Source organism: Quercus lobata, chromosome 11 (genome assembly GCF_001633185.2).
Source record: "Quercus lobata isolate SW786 chromosome 11, ValleyOak3.0 Primary Assembly, whole genome shotgun sequence".
NCBI classification, from domain to species: Eukaryota; Viridiplantae; Streptophyta; class Magnoliopsida; order Fagales; family Fagaceae; genus Quercus; species Quercus lobata.
The window spans coordinates 14,560,270-14,580,378 of NC_044914.1; the positions used below are offsets into that span (position 1 = coordinate 14,560,270).

Sequence of the window (20,109 nt, forward strand, 5' to 3'; positions counted from 1 at the left end):
GGCTTTCTTTTCTCACAACCCTAAACATATATAAGGATCATTTTTAGGGCTCTCAAAGGTGACATAAGTTGCATAAGTGTTGAGCAAAGTTTTGTTCAAGCAAATTATGACCAGAGATAGAATTTGCCCTAATTCATCTTTCTTGTGAAGAAGTTGCTGTATTTGTACACCGTAGGGTTTTGTGACCAAGCAACTTCATGATCTTCATCGTGTGATGAACTGAAGAATTTTGTAGCCAACAATCTTCTCTAGTTGGTGATTGAAGTCACATACTAGGATCTACGCAATTGGTTAGTCACGTACTGGAAGCCGTGCATTGAAAAGGAGAGATTGTCACTACAGAACAAGTCCAATTGGATATTGGGATAAGGATTCAACTGTAGGTTCATATAAGGTACTAGGATTCCTTTACTTGTAACTGCTTGTTTTGATAATAGTGGATTCTCGGGAGTGGTGACCTTAAAATCACTTGGTGGGGTTTTTGCCGTGTAGGTTTTCCTCATTCGTAAACAAATCACCATGTCAATTTATTTTCTGCTGCATACTTAGTTTGATTGGTGATTTGTTTGTGCTACCACGCCACGCACCTTGTATGTTAATTTGATTAATTAATAAACTTGGCTAACTTATCACAAGGGGTCAATACATTTTTGGCCTATCAAGTGGTATCAGAGCAGACACACTTTTATTAAGGTTAATCTTTGTTTTGTGATCCATTGACCCCTGTTTGTCATGGATAAAGGACAATCTCTTATTATACCTATTTGATGGCATTAACTATGCATACTGGAAAGTACGCATAAGAGCTTTCTTACGGTCTCTAGATGAGAAAATGTGGCAAGTTATGGAGATAGGCTGGACCAAGCCAAAGGAAGCATCAGCTGACTGGGATGATGCTAAGGTCAAGGCAGCAAACTTCAATAGTAGGACATTGAATGCTCTATTTAGTGCAGTCACAAATAAGGAGTTCAAGAAGATATCCTCCACTGAAACTGCAAATAAAGCGTGGATCATTCTCCAGATAACCTATGAGGGAACAAAGGCTGTCAAGGACTTGAAGCTTCAATGGCTTACTACTAGCTTCAAAGAGATAAAGATGGAGGAGGATGAGTCATTTGATCAGTTTTATGCCAAGCTCAAGGACATAGTGAACTCAACTTTTAATCTTGGGGAAACCATTCCTAAACCCAAGATTGTGAGAAAGGTGCTCAGATCTCTACCCGAGGGATTTCATGCCAAGATCACTACAATTAAGGAATCGAAGGATATTGACAAAATTCCTTTGACAGAGTTGGTTGGAAATCTGGAGACCTATGAGTTAGGTTTGACAAGGATCGGGAAATCGAGCAAGAGCAAGCGCATGGCATTGAAGGCCAAGAGCACTGATACTGATGAGTCTTCAGACGATGAAGATTCTAAGATGAAGTCCTACATTACAAGGCAATTCAGGAAGTTCATGAAGAATGCCAATGGGAAGGGCTTCGACAAGGACCATAGGTAATTTATTTCCTCTCAGCTCAAAAGCCAAGACAAGGGGAAGAAGGATGCTAGGGATGGCGGTCAGTACACTGTTCCCTCAGGACCAAAATGTTTTAGGTGTTAAGGTTTCGGTCACATGAAATAAGAGTGCCCCACATATCTCAAGACCATTGGGAAAAGCAAGGCACTTGCTACTACATTGAGTGACATCAAGCCTGAGGATGATTCCAACAATGAGGATGACGGAATCCTAAATGGCTTCACTACCACTGTCAATCCTACTGAGGGGATTATTAAAGATGTGGATGAAGAAGAGGAATTGGTGGAGTCCAATTCTGAAAAGATGGATGAGAAGTTATACAAGGTCTTAGAAAGGCATGAGAAGTTGTATAGGTTAACCACCAAGAAGCTTAGTGATATGGAGCTGGAGCGAGAAGAAATCTCTAAAAAGTTTGATGAAGCCAATCAGACTATTGGAGCACTAAGGTTTGAGAATAACTTCTTGGCTGAGAAGATCAAGAAGCTTGAGGTAAAACTGTTCTAAGTCAAAGCTTAGCTAGAAAGGACTTCAACCACGAAGGTCGATGAGATGCTCAGTCTTCAGAAATCTGCTTCTGATTGAATCGGTTTAGCGTATGATTTCTCTTCTCCTAGTATTGCTTCTACTAGTACTACTGTTTTTGTTCCTCCTGCTAATAATGTTGAAATTGAGAACACTAATGTCAAAACTAACTTAGCTGGTGAGAACATAGACAAAGGTAAATCTATCTTTGGAGCACCCTAAGCAGGATAAGAAAGAAGTTAAAAACCCTAAGGCTAAGAAGGTAAACTCTCAAAAGCCTAAATAGAAGAAGTAGCATCTTTGTCATCACTATAGAGCAGCTGGTCATACTCGACCTAATTGCTATAAGTGGTTAACCACTCAACAGAGCAACGACATGATCGCATCGGGAAACCAGAATCAGTTTCCCTCATCTTTTGCTCTCCTTGGAGATCTTCTCAAAGCCCTCATGTTCCTTTCAAACTTGAACGGTTTCAATTCTTCCCCTTCACCTCCGGTTCAAGGATTCACTCAAAGGAAAAGCTTTTCCAAGGTATGGAAGGAAAAGGGCTCCAAGTGATTCTCTCACCTTTTCTCTCTCCTCTTCGTATCTTTGTTTTGCATTACTTGTGTGTTTTGCTTTATTATTTTGAGGCAGTCTAGTTTTATGCATTGATTTGTTTAATTTGTTTTTGTTTTTTTTTTTTTTTTCATTTTTGGTTTATTTTGTTTTCATATAAAAATAAAAAAATTTGAAAAATTGAAAAATACAAAAATAGTATGTGTTTGTATACATTGGTACTTGTGTTCCTTAAATGGCCATTGAAACAAAGTTTTCTAAACTTTGTATCTTTTGTAACTTAGATCAGCATCTTTATGCATAACTAAGCAAGTGAGCTTTGTGGTTCATGTTTGTGATGAGTTAGATTAAGTGATCTCTTGTACTTAACACTCGTATTACTCTTTTTGACCTGAAGGACTAGAAAATCCTAAGAGAATGGCATAAATAACCATCTCACCACTGCTGCTCGCCAATCATGAAATGACATCTGTATGCTTCGGCATAGCAAAAGTACAATGTCAAAAGCTTAATATCATTGGGTATTTCTTTTCTTTCTCTTATATGCCCATGCATGATTTGCTTAAAATGATGTAAGGTTGAATTTATTCAACCATCTAATTAGCTTTATTCCGTGCCAAATTTGCTTGTAATTCAGCATTTAGTAACCCTGTATTTAGGTGGGTTTGATGTAAGGGTAGTGAGTGAGATAGAGTGAAGATTGCTCAAGAGTGTGCAAGAAAACAGAGACTCGCGGCTGGGACTCGCTGGTGACTCGCGGCTGCAAGCCGCCAGACGCAGCACACGTGCCAAGCATGCTGGAAGGTGAACAGTCATGCAAGCTGGAGCACTACAGGACAAAACAGGACAACTGGCCATACGGTTATCTCGCGACTGGATCTCGCGACTTAGTTAAGCCGCGAGGTCAAGCCGCGAGCCACTCCTGTTTTGTAAAACCTGACGTTTCACATTCCTCTCCCACTCCAGTATAAATACCCCTTTTACCCACGATTGTGAGAGAGCTTCCAGAGAGAATTTTGAAAGAGAAACCCTAAAGAAAAACAAGATTGATTCACCCACAATCTATACATTAGAGTCTCTTCAAATTCCTCAACTCTCTTCCTCTCCATTGTCAAATCCTTGAGAGGCATTATACCAAACCTGATTCTCACCATTATCACTACTGTGAGAGAGCTGTTTGGATTTCTGGGAAGCAGTTAGGAAGGAACCAATCTTCATTGGTTGATGCTACGGTCTAGTAGCGGAATCCGGGAAGCTAGAAAAGAAAAAGGTTCGGCGCAACCTCGTTGGAGCAAGAAGCTTGGAGGGCTTAGGTGCACTGGGTAGATTAGGCTTGGAGGGTTTATTGCTGTCCATGTATCCCAACTGTATTTTCTAGTGGATTGTTTACCGCTTGGAGGGCGGCGGAGAGGTTTTACGCCGAGGGCTTCGGTTTCCTCTTCGATAACACATCGCGTGTTGTCTTTGTGTTTGCATCTTCCTTCCTCTCTATCTTCGCCTTTTTTATTATCTGCTGTGGATTATATTTTGTTTTGGCTTAGATAGTTTTTACCAATTCCATATTATAGCATATGTTAAGTTTCCGCACACTAGTTGTTTGACATATTGCTTGAATTGGTTAAGTTGTAATTTGGGGGTCTAAACTTTCAAATGTGTTTATACACGTTTTTGAACTTTCAAATGAAAAATATGCAAAGAAAATAAAAAGCAAAAAGAATAGAAATACTTTATATATGATTGCAAGCTTGTATTCTAGGAGATGTGAGAGTTATAGGATGTACCTTGAAGGTGATAGTCCCTATCAAACAGTTATGATTGTGTGTGAGTTGAAGTGATTTTTTCATATCTCAAATCATCATAATATGTAGACGCTTATGCAATCTTGTGATGTTTTTCACACACAACACACAATATTCTTTGCTACTTTTGATACATGTGCAAGTACAATGTGATTTGGCCATCACAAGGTTTATATGTGTTAATATATGCTCACTAAATTGTTTTAACTTGTTTTTGAAAAATAAAATTGGTTAGACTGTTTAGTGTGTGTGTGTTTTTTGGGATCGTCGTGCTTAACATTTTATTGTTGAAAGATGATTTTGAGAGTTCAAAATGTTGTTTGGATCCTTGGTTGAGTTGCATGTTTGATTGCATTCATGTCTGTGTTTTTCTCTTCTTTGAAAAACTATTTTTAAGCAATCTCGACAGCTCCTCGACACCTCCTGATACCTAGCTTATCTATCGAGCTCATTAGTTGCTGGTTATCGCAATCTCGACACCTCTCGATAGCTAAGTGGATTGATCAAGAAACTTTCTGTCCCCTTGATAGCTCCTTGGCAGCTACCTCGATCCATTGAGCTTCTTTATGAAGAATTCTATTGTTTGATCCTCAATAGATCCTTGATAGTTGGCTCGACAGCTATGAGACGCGTTATAAAGCTCGATAGCTCCTCGATACATCTTGATCAATCGAGCTTTATGAGGTTTCAATATATATGTGCGTTGCAATTTTTGATCTCTCTCGATAGTTTCTCATCTCTCTCACTCCCAAACACTCTCAACTCAACCACTTCATCTTCCCTACTCTTTCCTTGATCATTTACTTGCATTTTCATAAGTATGATCTCTTTTCTTGTCTTTCATCATACATGTTCATGCATTCTGACCTAGATTTTGGATTTTTTTTTTTTTTTTAAATCTAGGGTTTTTTGAAATTGATGAAATTTTGGTGAAATTTTTGGGTTGGGTTATGCTTATGTGATCTTAAAACTTTATGCATTGCATCTCATGTGCATTACAACTATATTTTCATGCATTTAGATGTGTGTTATATATGTGCAACTGATTGTGTGTTGGTAGGATTGGATTAGGCTGAGCCCATGATGCAATTTCCTTTGCATGTCACATGTCATGCATACGTTCTTTCTATTCACTATATTTTGATATATTCATGCTTCTTGGGACTTTTCTGATTGTTTCTTTCTCCCTCTCTCTCTTTTGTTTGTGTTAGTCTGCTTCTATGGCATCCAAATGCAAATCTACTCTGTCCTAGAACCCTCTTCATTCCAAGGCATCCACTTCTTCTGATCCTACTCCCTCACACGTCCAGTTTTATGATAAGAAGGCCAAATCGGACTTCTTTAAGAACTTTTCCCAACAAGGCATTCATTCTGAATGCCAAGTTATTTTGTTGGACTTCTCTAACACTGACTTTCCCACTATCATCTACAGTAGGGAATGGGAGTTACTGTGTGACATCCCGGTCACTTGTCTATCCGTGTTGATCTAGGAGTTTTACTTCAACATACATGGATTTGATTTTTCAGTACCTCTTTTTGTTACACGTGTTCGAGGTACGTGCATTATTGTCACTTCGGATATTGTATCCAATATGCACTATGTCCCTAGGGTAGAGTATCCTAAGTACCTGGGTTGTGATCATCTTAAGACCGTGTCTAAAGACAAGCTTATTTCTTTTTTTTGTGAGCGCCCTTCTGATTGGGGTGAGCGTTATTTCACTTATTGTTCGAGCTTTGCTAAAGGCCCTCATTTTCTTAACATGGTCATGACTTTTGTTTTACATCCCTTGTCTCATTAAAACTCTATTACAGAGCCCCATGCTCAGTTTTTGCTTTCAGTTTTAGAGCATCTTAGTATAGATTTTCCCTCTCATTTCATTCTTTCTATCATAGATGTGAATAGGGATTCAGCGGCCTGTGATAAGCTCATCTTCCCTTTGGCAATCATAAGGATTTTACGCCATTTTTGTGTTCCTTTTCCCTTGTCAGACCACTTCTCTGTTATAGGTGCTATAGATGCCGCTACCGTTAAATGGAGCGAGGCACAATTACGGTCAAGGCGGTCCAGGTCAGCTGCTCCTCCCACTCCTTCGGCTCCATCCACATCCACTCCCTCTTCTTCTATGAGTGGTGTGACTCTCGTGGACATCTAGCACAGCTTCAGTGCATGGATGCTCACCTCGACACTTTCAGTGATGAGTTGTGTTAGGTGAACATCCATGTTGATCGTATTACATGACGCCAGGTGGTCATGGGTGGCTTCGTTACTTCTCCTCCACCTACTCCAGAGGCTTTTAAAGATGAGGATGATGATGGAGATGATGCTACTGCTTCCGATGATGAGGATGATGGAGATGTTAGCTCTTCCAGTGTTGACAAGATGTCTACTTGACACACTTAACTTTTGTCACTCGTGACAAAAAGGGGGAGTAATTTTGATTATAAGAGTAATCATAGTTAGGGGGAGAGTTAGTTTAGGAGATTTTTGTTAGGGGGAGTGTTGATATTAAGGTATGTAGTGAGGATATTATGCATTTTTTTTTCTTTTCTGTCCTTTTTAGATACATTTATCTCTTGTACATGGGTCTTGTGACCATTTTGACATACATTGTACTTATATTCTTTATATATTGATGTATGTTTTTCACCTACCCTTACATGTGTTGTTTCTTTTCTCTCTTTATGCATATGTTTCTTATATTATGTATGCAATCTATTATTTCTGTTTCACACTAAGATGTCTTGATGAGTTTTGTTGAAAGTTTTTCAAAAATACAAGTTGTCAAAGTCTACTTGCCATAAACTCTCTTCTTCAAAAAATTTTCAAAAGTTTGTGTTAGGATAGATTTTATTGTATTCAACAAATGAGTATGAGTTGAGTGATTTATGACTTCTTTCATATGTTCATTTGTTTGTTATGGTTTTGTCATGAATTGCCAAAGGGGGAGATTGTTAGGACATATGTGTTTAACATGTTAGGAACATATGTCACTATTTTATGTAATTGCCTAATCTTTTGACAAAACGCATTTTACTTATAATTGGGTAGATCTAGGATGTGTTTAATGCTTCAAGAAATAAGGTTTCAAGTTCAAGAGTTAAAGCCATGCAAGTCTGTCCAAGAGCCAAGTTAAAAAGTTCTGTTCATTAAAGCTCGAAAGCTAGCTCGACAGCTAGCAATCTATCGAGACTTAGAGCTGTCTGAATCTCGCGGCTCGACAGCAACTCAATAGATAGGGTATCTATCGAGGTTTATGAAGTTCAGTTTTTCAATACTGTTTTTCATCCAGTTTGTGATTATATGTTTGCGCATTCTTTTCTTATAGCCCTAAACATATATAAGGATTATTTTAAGGATTGTCAAAGGTAACACAAGTTGCACAAGTGCTGAGCAATGTTTTGTTCAAGCAAATTGTGATCGGAGATAGAATTTGTCTTAGTTCATCATTCTTGTGAAGAAGCTACTGTGTTTGTACACTGTAGGGTTTTGTGACCAAGCAACTTCATAATCTTCATCATGTGATGAACTTAAGAATTTTGTAGCCAACAACCTTCTCTAATTGGTGATTGAAGTCATGTACTAGGATCCGCGCAATTGGTTAGTCACATACTGAGAGCCGTGCATTGAAAAAGAGAAATTGTCATTACAGAACAAGTCCAATTGAGTATTGGGGTAAGGATTCAACTGTAGATTGGTATAAGGTACTGAGATTCCTTTACTTATAACCACTTGTTTTGATAATAGTGGATTCTCAAGGGTGGTGACTTTAAAATCACCTGGTGGGATTTTTGCCGTGTAGGTTTTCCCCATTCATAAACAAATCATCATGTCAATTTATTTTCTACTGCATACTTAGTTTAATTGGTGATTTGTTTGTGCTACCACGCATTTTGAATGTTAATTTGATTAATTAATAAACTTAGTTAATTAATCAATTAATTTATCACAAGGGGTCAATACGTTTTTGGCCTATCACACATTAGATTAGGAAAAATCCCCTTTTTCTTAGCCTAGGATTGGTAATAAAATCAACTAGAAATAGGTGACCAATCACACCTTAGAAAAACCCAATGATTGGTGGTGACTTCACTTACCTTTGGTAATCATCTAAAATTTGGCCAAGATTCCTGCCACACCTCCGAAAGTAGACCTACTTTCCTCCCCCGTAAGAGAAAGTAGTTGAAACTCCATACAAACCACACCATTATCTACTATATTTGGAAAAAAAATTTCCCCTTCATTAAGGATTGCATGACATATAAACCCATTATGAGCCGAACCCAGGCTCTGTATTGCTGGTGTAGTCACATCTCTTTGGGGATTTCATCACTCCATTTACAGATGCCTAAACACAAACATCGACAGTGTTACCTATAGTTATATCTGGGGCTGACTTTGCAGGCACTTCTAGGTCCATGAGTGGATAGGAGTAGCTGAAAAGGCCCCCTCAATCCTTCCTGCCCCATAACTTCCATGAAGGGAGGGGTATGGCAATTGAGTCCCCCTAGGATAGGAACAACCTACCAGTTAAGCCTTCGCATATAGTTGACCTAGTTATGTCAAACCTCTAAGGACTAGATTAAGCCCAGAGCCCATGAGGACTAGGTAAAGTCCAAAGAGTGAACATCCAAGCCTAGGAAAGGATACCCTTATTGGACTAGAGGCCAGGGGAAAGTGTTTTGTAACAAGTGCGCCCTTTTTGCTTGCGTTAAAGAAATTGTGCTCTACTCCAGGTTCTTTCTATCCTACTTGCACAACATCCACGATTAAATCCTATGAGAGTGCCTTTTTCTTCAGCACACTGGCCCAAGGATCCTGAGCCAAATAGTTGTAGTTTGGTGGACTGGGCTTAGTTCACCGCAGCTAAAGGGGCTGTTTAAGAACCAAGTGGCACACAGGGCATATTTCCTACAATACACATAAACTAGCAAAACGAGAATATTTTTATTGAACAATAATGAAAACAGCAAAGGAGTGCAAAGTAATCATGAAATGCACAAAAAAATTGTTAGGAATCCTTGGATTAATAAGAAATACTTCATTAATTTTTCTTAGTTATGGTTACAGTGTGCTCATTAAGATGTGATACGAGGTTCAAATAAACTCAAAAATTACAGACTTTGATGGGTATCCAGGCCTTTAAGACTTGCAAAATTTGAACCCTTTTGAATCCAAGTATGTGCTACAGTGGCTGTCTCTGGGATACCGGGAGATATTTCACTGTTTTCCCTTGAATTTGACAGAGTTCTCTTAATGGTTTTTTTATCGAGATTTTTTATTGCTCGCTCAAAAAGTCCTCTCTTTTGCTGGCTGCCTTCCCCCCTTTTTATAGTGTCATTCTACGGTCCCGAGGAACTATTGATTACCCTATTTTGCTCCCTGGGTACCAGAGCCCATTTTGTGCCCATCACCCAGAAGATTGAGTCTTTCCCTGTTTCTCATAATTTCCTCCTTTTGGTGCTGTTTCTTTGAAAGCTCATGGCTGACTTTCCATTCCGGAGTGCGCTTGTTCTTAATTTCACGTTCCTCAAAACCTCTTACCCCTTATGATTCATCTTTTGGTCGTCCTTCCTCTTTGTCATTTTTCCCAAGTGAGCGGAATCCATCTCTGCTGGTTCGAAGGTCTTTCCTCCTACTTCCTTTTTTATAGCTCCTCATTCTGGTTCCTCGAGGTATCATTCCCTTGCATCGTGAGTGGTTACTCTAAGCTTTCTGCTTTTCTTGCTGCATCTCTAATGCCTAAGAAGGACATATCTGCCCTTCGTTTCTTGTGTTTCATTTGACGTTTCCTTTGGGCTGTCTTAATCCTATCTTAGCTGTGTTACACGTCTCGGGGATCCCAAGCCTTTGGCAGCCTCTAGGGATCCCGACTCAGCTCTTTACATTGATCTTTCTTCAATCTTCTGATCTTGACAGACTAGGCCTTTTTCCTTTTTCTTCCTTCTTTTCTCATAGGCTTTAAGGCTTGTCCCTTTATGGCTTTTGGGCTTCAAGCCTTTTGGGCTTACCACCTTTTCTTAGGTTCACTTTCTATGGCCCCTTGTGTTATTTCTTTAGGCCTGGGTGTTGTGAATTTTTAGACCTCAACATTTAGCACCCCGAGCTCGTGGGTTGCCTGAAGCCCACACGTGAGTAATTCAGGGTTTTTGTTTTCGTAGGATTTCCTTTTTCACTATTTTAATTATCCCTGGGTTTCCTTTTTTCGTTCTTCAAGATCCTGGCCTATCCATTGCTCTTGGGGTATCCTGGTCTTTTCTACGTATTGTGCTTCCTTATTTTGTAATTTCCCCCCTTTGCACGGGACATAGCAGTTGAGTTTTGGGGTAAAAACTTCCTCCACCCACTTTTTATGTTCCCGGTAACTTCCATTAATAACTGCTAATAAATCTCTCCCTTAAAATTAAATTTTTTGGCAACTGGCGCGTCTTTCCATACATTGTCTTCTCCAACTGCTTTTTGTGTCTTTATAGTGGGTGCTTTATATTATCTCTTCGCTTCCCTGAATTTTCCACTCTTAGGTCTCTTTTCTCTCTTTCAATCAGTTTGCTACTCCCTTTTCTTTTTCCATTCTTCTAAATCTCCTTTCTTCCCAACATACCCATTATTTTAATGGCTTCTTCTTCTTCTCGAAAAAGAAGAGAGCGTACTCCCAGCCCCTTTGATGGTGAATACAATAAAGTACTCACATATCTACATATTTAACCTTACTTTTATGTTATTTTGTCACTGATTATATAATATCTTTGTGTTGTAGGTAACAAGGGCTTTACATGCAAAGTGGGGCTAGGCCAATTGAATCAAGCCAACTTAAATCCAGCCAGGCATGAATTCAAGAAAAGACCGACCCAATTAAATTTAAGTCCAATTGGAGTAAGGAATCAAAGGAAATTTGCACCAAATCCAAGTCCAATTTGGATTAGGATTCCAGACTGCACATCAGTTAGTATTTTTAGCATAACTTTCGACTCAAATGTCCAATCGAGATGATTCAAGTTGGGATGGAACGATAACTTAAAGGGCTATAACTTTGTAGTTTACCAAAAGTCCAAATTCTGAAGTTAAATGGGCCAAAATAGTCGGTTAAGTGAAGCCTAAAAATCTGGGATTTTCTCCAAACGAGAATTCAACTTGTAATAGGATTCCTTGAACTATTTAAGGGCTTTTTAGGGCAAAATTCAGAGTGGCGGAGGCTAGTGCTACGGCTGAGGGCTGAATGTATAGAGAGTGCGGCTACTTCTTTGGTTTTCTTCCATGACAGTTAGTTTTATTTTATTTGTCTAGTTTAATGTTTAGTATTTTATTTTTGTGTTTTCTTTCAATTACTATGAGTAGCTAAATTTATAATTAGGGTTGAAGATGAAACCTTGTTAAGGATTATCAGTAATATTTATGTGATTTGATTTTTCCCACAATAGTTGTTCTTTACTGATTTAAATTGTTCTTCCTTCATATCAATTGACTAAGATGAGATTCTAGATATAAGTTCAATCATGTTTTTCTCATGATTTAGGATTTGTCTTAATTAATTGAATGCTTGGTTTATTAATTCTTGATTATAAAATTAGATATCACTTGTGATTTGTCTGTCAATGGATACAATTTATGATTTGATTTTTAGAATTGGATATATCTTGTGATTTGTTTGGCTACGGATACAATTGATGATTTGGTTTTATACTTAAGAAGCGAAGAAGAACATGCTTTAGATTTTTGAACATAAGTTTTAATGATGATATTTTCCATAATAGCAAGATTGACTTCTAGATTATCATGTAGTGAGTTGGGAAAAATTAATGATCATAAATATATGCTGATATGATTTACAAGGCGGATTCCAAAACCTTAATTCTTTTCTCTTGATTGTTTACATCTTTTTATTACTTTATATCTTTTGCTTAGTTTAACTATTTGCTTAATTTTATTATTTGTCTAGTATATTTAATTGCAAAAAAACCAGTTTTTATTAAACTAGATTAGGATTAGTTTGGTTAAGGTTTAATCAATTTTCCTACGTTCATACAAGTCCCTGTCGGTTCGACCTCGTTCTTGTCCAACTATACTTCGGTACGGTTCGTACACTTGTGAGTATTTTAAAATTTCACAACAAGTTTTTGGCACCGTTGCCAGGGACTTGGTTAGGAAAATAAATTAGGTCTTAATTGAATTTTTCCTTCTACTAGTTGTAGTTATTTTTTTTTAATAGAAAAAAAAAATTTTATTTCCTTGTGCTTGGTGTATGAGAACTTGGATATGTGATAAAGAAAATCGTCTTGTTAGTTTTGATTATTCATCCACAATGGGAGAAACTGGAGATGATTCAAAAACTCTTAGGGAGTTGTTCTCACCCATAACCACCAACCCTCCATCTTGCATAGTATTGCCTGCAACCATTGCTGCACATTTTGAGTTAAAGCCACAGATAATCCACCTTCTTCCTACTTTTCATGGATTGGATATAGAAGATCATTATATGCATGTGAAGGATTTTCTTGAGATTTGTGCTACTTGTAAGTTTCAGAATTTCATTGATGACTCTGTTCGCTTCCGTTTATTCCCTTTTTCCTTGAAGGATAAGGCAAAAGCATGGCTTAATTCTTTGTCACCTGGATCTATCACTTCATGGGAACTGTTGGTCACAAAATTCCTCTCTAAATTTTTCCCAATGGCCAAGACCAATGCTTTGAGGAGAGAAATTGCAGATTTTTATCAGGATAAACAAGATAAATTTTATGAGAGTTGGGAGAGATTTAAGGACTTGATCTTAAAGTGTCCCCATCATGGTTTTGAAACATGGAGACTAGTACAATACTTTTATAATGGTTTGACTCAGACAAATCGTAACATGATTGAGTCCATGAATGGTGATGGATTTTTGAGTCTTGTAGATGATGAGGCATACAAATTTCTTGAGAATTTTTCTGAAAGTTCACAACAATGGGATTTTTCCAATCATAAAGAGAGATGTGCCCCTGCAATTAAGAAAGGAGGATTGTATGAAGTCAGTGAAGATTTAGACATAAAAGCTAGGTTGGACAATCTCACTCGTAAGGTTGAAGCTTTAGCTTTAGGTAGAGGGATGAATTCTGTCAATCAAGTTCAAAGTGAAACATGCTCTATTTGTGCTAGTCCTATGCATACAACACAAATGTGTCCTTCTGCAGCTGGGTACCTTGGTTTTTATGCTGAGCAAACAAATGCACTGAATAATTATGGAAAACCATTTGCTAGTCCATTTTCAGAGACATACAATCCAAATTGGAGGAACCATCATAATTTCTCATGGAGGCAAAATCAGCCTCCCATAAATGTAGGTGCACAACAAGTGCATCAACAAAGTCAATTTTGTCCACTACTCAAGCGTATCCTCCCATTCCTCAATCAACACCTCAGTTTGTAGCACCACCAAGACAACAACCATCTTTGGAGGAGTCTCTCAAAACTTTCATGCAGTCAACTAGCCAAGCCATTCAAGAGATGAAAAGTTCCACCCATTTGAATACTCAAGCTATTTCAAAGTTGGAAAATCAAGTTGGCCAGTTAGCAACCCAAGTTGGAGAAAGGGAAAAAGGAAAGTTTCCTAGTCAACCTATACCTAACCCAAAAGGATAGTATGCCATCAATGGTTCTTCTAGTTCTACTCATGGACAAGAACATGTTCAGTCTATTACTACCCTTAGGTCTGGTAAGCAAGTTGATAATCAAGTGAAAATGCCAGAAGTGGAGGATGATGAAAATACTGTGTTAAAGGAAAAAGGAACTCATAGTTCACATGATGATCATAGAGAAAAGAAGGACAACCCACCCGCCACTCCAATTCAGGATCTTAATTCCCCCCTTGATAAGAGGTTTGTTCCTAAAGCTCCATTTCCTCAAAGGTTAATCAATCCTCAGAAAAGTGCACAATTTGGAGACATTTTAGAGGTTTTTAAGCAAGTGCAAATAAACATTCCATTTCTTGATGCAATTCAGCAAGTTCCTGCTTATGCCAAATTTCTAAAAGATCTTGTGACAATGAAGAGAAAGACAAATGTCCCTAAAAAGGCATTTTTGACAGAGCAAGTTAGTTCAATCACTCAGAATAAATATCCAGCAAAATGTAAGGACCTTGGATCTCCTACAATTTCATGCAGGATTGGGGATCGTCTCATTGAGCGAGCTTTGCTAGATTTAGGGGCAAGTGTGAACCTAATGCCATATTCAGTATACTTATAGCTAGGTTTGGGGGAGTTGAAACCCACAACCATGACACTTCAATTAGCTGATAGGTCTGTGAAAATCCCTAGAGGTATTGTTGAGGATGTGCTAATTAAGGTGGATGCATTCTATTTTCCTGTTGATTTTGTTGTGTTAGACACTGAACCTACTCTAAATGCCAATACACAAATCCATGTCATTTTGGGTCGCCCTTTCTTAGCCACATCCAATGCTTTGATCAATTGTCAAAGTGGTGTGATGAAGATTTATTTTGGGAATATGACTATTGAGCTTAATATTTTTGACATAAGTAAGCAAGTACTAGACAATGAGGATATATGTGAGGTTAACATGATTGGGAGCCTAGTCCATGATACTTTCCTACAATCAAGTTGTGAGGATCCCCCAAACGCTTGCTTAACCCGTTTTGATTGCAATTTGGATACTGAAAAATCAATTGAGGAGGTCAATGCATTGTTGGATTCTGTTCCTCTCTTAAGTATTGATATCTGGCAGCCAAAAGTGGTCCGTTTCCCACTTTCTTCATCCCCATTCCCATCTATTGGAGAACCACTAAAGTTGGATGACTTTTGGGAACACCAATTGATAAGTATACTTCAAGAGCATAAGGAAGCTATAGGTTGGAGAATTGCTGATATTAAAGGTATTAATGCTTCTGTGGTTATGCAAAGAATTCGCTTGGAAGATACTACAAAAGCTTCTCAACATGTTTTTGACCCAGGTAAGTTACAATATCATTGGACTAGTCCATTCATAATATGCATTATTTATCTCCATGGTGTTGTTGAGGTTTGGATGGTCCTGCTTATCAGGATTGATCTTCAGATGAATTAAATCTTTTTGCAAAAAAAAAAAAAAAATTCTTGTTTATTTTCTGATTTTAGATTAATCTTTGTGTTTATTTTCTTTTTCCATTTTATTTTCTTTTGTTTTAGCTAATATTTGACAGAAATTAAAATTTATAACAATCAGCTTGATCAAGGTACGTCTCCTCTTTCTCCTTACCTCACTTTTCCTACTTGATTTTCTCATGTTGCATATTCATATTTTTCTCTCTTTTCATTCAAGACATATATTTGAGAGTATCATTTTTAACATTGAGGACAATGTTTGGTTTAGGTTTGGGGGGGATTTATATAGATTTCTATCTTTTTGTTTTGTTTAGTGTGTTAAAAAAAAATAAAAAAAATAAAAAAAAAACTTTTGCCTAGCTTGAGGTTTATGTTTTGAGTTTGTTATACTACTCTTGCTTAAAGAATTTCATTGCTTTCATGCTCAATTCATTGCACATGCACATAGCCACTCAGACACAACTTGTTGTTGAAGGATAAAAATGATTAGAAAATCTTGATGATAACAATGTGGAGACTGTAACCCCTGTGAGTTTTGAGCCAATCATTATTTTTGGAGGGTTATTTATTGTTTCTAATCTTAAAGTTCATTTGGAAGTGCGTAACATATTTCCCTTGTTGTAGTCTCATTGTTCTTTCTTTTGGCCAAGGAAAAAAAAAAATTATGTCACACTAGAATCTTTTGAAGTCATTGATATTGAATGAACTATACTAGTCTTTGAGAGATGAGATTAGGCCATTTTTGTCTACTTTGAGCCATATATGTGTTTTTCTTTTTCTTTCTTGATACATTATCGCTAGTCACCCCGTTGAGCCTTTTAATTAGCCTTTCTTTCTTAAAGCCCTTATCTACAGTGTTTCGAGATGGAATTTGATCAGTTTATTTCAATGTGGTGGTTTGTGCGAAAATTCAAAAAAGAATTGAAGAAAAAAGGAAAAGTGTCAAAAAGAAGAAAATAAAAAGGGTTCTTATCAAATTTTGAGAAGTGAAATGTAAGGAAGGAGTACTGCTTTGAAGAAGAAGAGTTAAAAAAAAAAAAAAAATTTGTTGAATGGAAATTCCAAAAAGAGTTGACATTCCGACAAATCTTGAAAACACTTCTTATTATTTACCTTCACCTATTTTTATTTCATTCCCTTTGCTTTTACCTTACATTACGTCCTAATAAAGTCCTTATTTGATCTTGAAGATTGTGTAGTTCAGATATTGATATGACTGAGAAGAAAAAGGTGTGGTATGAATATTTTTGGCATCCTTTCATGAGACTACTTATTCTTTCTTGATTAAGCATTTTTCTTGTGATTTATATGTGAGGTATTTGATTTTGTTTACATTATTCTGCTCACATATGTTGTTGAGAGTGTTACACCCCATTTCAGAGTGATTTCATTTGTTGAGTGATAACACAGGAAAGATTTGAGTTGAAGCATACTTTCAAATAGAGATTTGAGTCAAGTTTATTCTAAAACTAAGAGTATGTTTGTGTTGGCTACCACTTTTCACTCACATTGAGTTTTGATGGCATGAGAAATTTCTTTAGCATTTATAGTATTTTTGAACTTGAACTAATCCTCTTTGCAAAAGGCAATTGAAAAAAAAAATGATGATTTTCTTTGTTTTATTTAGTTATTTATTTATTTTTTATTTTTAGTATTCATTCTAAGAATTTTGTGGGTAAATTCCCTGCAAACCCTCACGAGACTATAACTCGTCCACTAGTGTAAGCTAGGGGTTTAAAGGCTTATTGCATATGCTAAATGCAATCGAAAATTCCAGCGAAAGTGGATTAGTTAGGATTTCCCTTTTCTTTGTTTTTTAATTTCTTTGTTTTGTTTTACTCTTTATCTGTTTTGCTCGAGGACTAGCAAAATGTAGGTTTGGGGGTATTTGATGTGCATGAAATATATACAATAAAGTACTCATATATCTACATATTTAGCCTTACTTTTATGTTATTTTGTGACTGATTATATAATATCTTTGTGTTGTAGGTAACAAGGGCTTTACATGCAAAGTGGGGTTAGGCCAATTGAATCAAGCCAACTTACATCCAGCCAGGCATGAATTCAAGAAAAGACCAACCCAATTAAATTTAAGTCCAATTGGAGTAAGGAATCAAAGGAAATTTGCGCCAAATCCAAGTCCAATTCGGATTAGGATTCCAGACTGCACATCAGTTAGTATTTTTGGCATAACTTTCGGCTCAGATGTCTAATCGAGATGATTCAAGTTGGGCTGGAACGATAACTTAAAGGGCTACAACTTTGTAGTTTACCAAAAGTCCAAATTCTGAAGTTAAATGGGCCAAAATTGTCGGTTAATTGAAGCCTAAAAATCTAGGATTTTCTCCAAACGAGAATTTAACTTGTAATAGGATTCCTTGAAATATTTAAGGGCTTTTTAGGGCAAATTCAGAGTGGCGGAGGCTAGTGCTAGGGCTGAGGGCTGAATGTATAGAGAGTGCGGCTACTTCTTTGGTTTTCTTCCATGACAGTTAGTTTTATTTTATTTGTCTAGTTTAATGTTTAGTATTTTATTTTTGTGTTTTCTTCCAATTACTATGAGTAGCTAAATTTGTAATTAGGGTTGAGGATGAAACCTTGTTAAGGATTATCAGTAATATTTATGTGATTTGATTTTTCCCACAATAGTTGTTCTTTAATGATTTAAATTGTTCTTGCTTCATATCAATTGACTAAGATGAGATTCTAGATATGAGTTCAATCATGTTTTTCTCATGATTTAGGATTTGTCTTAATTAATTGAATGCTTGGTTTATTAATTCTTGATTATAAAATTGGATATCACTTGTGATTTGTCTGTCAATGGATACAATTTATGATTTGATTTTTAGAATTGGATATATCGTGTGATTTGTTTAGCTACGGATACAATTGATGATTTGGTTTTATACTTAAGAAGCGAAGAAGAACATGCTTTAGATTTTTAAATATAAGTCTTAATGATGATATTTTCCATGATAGCAAGATTGACTTCTAGATTATCATGTAGTGAGTTGGGAAAAATTAATGATCATAAATATATGCTGATATGATTTACAAGGCGGATTCCAAAACCTTAATTCCTTTCTCTTGATTGTTTACATCTTTTTATTACTTTATATCTTTTGCGTAGTTTAACTATTTGCTTAATTTTATTATTTTTCTAGTATATTTAATTGCAAAAAAAACCAGTTTTTATTAAACTAGATTAGGATTAGTTTGGTTAAGGTTTAATCAATTTTCCTACGTTTATACAAGTCCCTGTGGGTTCGACCTCGTTCTTGTCCAACTATATTTCGGTACGGTTCGTACACTTGCGAGTATTTTAAAATTTCACAACAGTGAAGGCTCCCCCGGTTCTACTCAGGGCGAGTCTCATGAGGTCACTAAGCACCCAGCCTTTCCCCTACGGGACCCCTGGTATACCCCTAGTCTATCTTTCCCTTAGGTGTCCTATGGTGAGGCCCATCCATCCCCTCACGCTTGGGTATTCTCTAGTCAGGCGGGTTTTGCTGGTTCCACTCAGGTTCCAGACCCTAGAGAGATTTTTTATCTTCAGATTAGGTAGGGACTTCGAGAGGCGGTTCCTATCTTCTTTGATTTCGTTCTTGGGTTGGCCTATCTGGTGGATAAGGAACTCTCTAATGAGGAGTTTGTGAGTCACTTGGAGCGTGTTGGGATCCTAAAAGCAATGGTGATTTCCAGGAATCTTAAGGGTTTCAGAGACGCTAAGGGTCCCAGGCATCTGGTATGCCGTTGGTGCCCTTCTCTTCACACTTTTTTCTTTTCTATTGGTGAGTTGACGATCACTCTAGAGGATGTGGTCAACAACTTCCTTCTCCCGGTGTTTGGGGATGTGAATCCTTTTGATATTAATCTTTTTGAAGAGGATCTTGAGGTAGAAGACAAGTTATTCAGCCATTTTGGTGGGCACACGGCTTCTCTTGGTGGGAAGTTGACCAGGATGGGGAGATGGGTTATAACCCTTTCGCGTGAGAAAGATAAGGAAGTCAGGCAAGCCAGTTTCCTGGCGTTTTGGCTTAGTAAGTTCCTGTTTAGTGAGTTCCCCGGGTATGGGGTCAAGTCCACTTTCTTCCCGTTGGCAATTAAGTTGGCTCGAGGCACTCAATGTCCTTTAGCCCTCATGTTCTTGGGCCATGTCTATTCTCAACTGGACCAGCTTCATAGAGACAAAGCTGAAAGCGACTCTTGTTTTGCAATCACTTCATCTCTTCATAGTGCCATCCTTCAGATATTCATATGGGATCGTTCTTCAGCTACTTTGGCTAAGTGTAGAAATTTGAAGTTTATGAAATACAAATTCCAGGGATCCCCTGATATAATTAAAGGTCTTTGTGGTAATTCAACTGATACTTTTCCTATCATCTTCCGCTGGATTAGTCTAAAAGGTGGTTGTCTCAACCTAGTTGAGTAGTTTGATCAGGCAGGACATCTACATTGGCGTTCTCCCCGGGAGTTCAACCTTGGCTTTACTTGTGATTATGTGTTGTCTTCTTTTCTTACTTCTACAGGAAATGCTTTTGATTTACGCCATGGTGATGAGGGTAGTTTAGCCTACCTAGCTTGTATTAGTCCCTCTTTGCTTCTCGTGCCCTCTATAATTGGCCCCAGGTATACTC

At 37.4% G+C, this 20,109-nt stretch overlaps 1 protein-coding gene and 1 non-coding gene across 2 annotated transcripts; one reads left to right on the forward strand and one right to left on the reverse strand.

Annotated features, from left to right (window-relative positions):
- Positions 1–12,696: 12,696 nt before the first annotated feature.
- On the forward strand, positions 12,697–14,612 carry LOC115966429. Its single transcript, XM_031085665.1, has 2 exons — positions 12,697–13,707; positions 14,061–14,612. The coding sequence occupies exons 1-2, from the start codon at positions 12,697–12,699 to the stop codon at positions 14,610–14,612; spliced, it is 1,563 nt and encodes a 520-aa protein (XP_030941525.1).
- LOC115969709 lies at positions 13,076–13,184 on the reverse strand. Its single transcript, XR_004087058.1, has one exon. It is a non-coding gene; the product is annotated as a small nucleolar RNA R71 (small nucleolar RNA).
- Positions 14,613–20,109: the final 5,497 nt, after the last annotated feature.

Coding starts and splice junctions, on each gene's coding strand:
- LOC115966429 (XM_031085665.1), top strand. CDS start 12,697: ATGGGAGAAACTGGAGATGATTCAAAAACTCTTAGGGAGTTGTTCTCA. Junction 13,708..14,060: donor AAAATCAGCCTCCCATAAAT/GTAGGTGCACAA, acceptor GAACATGTTCAG/TCTATTACTACCCTTAGGTC.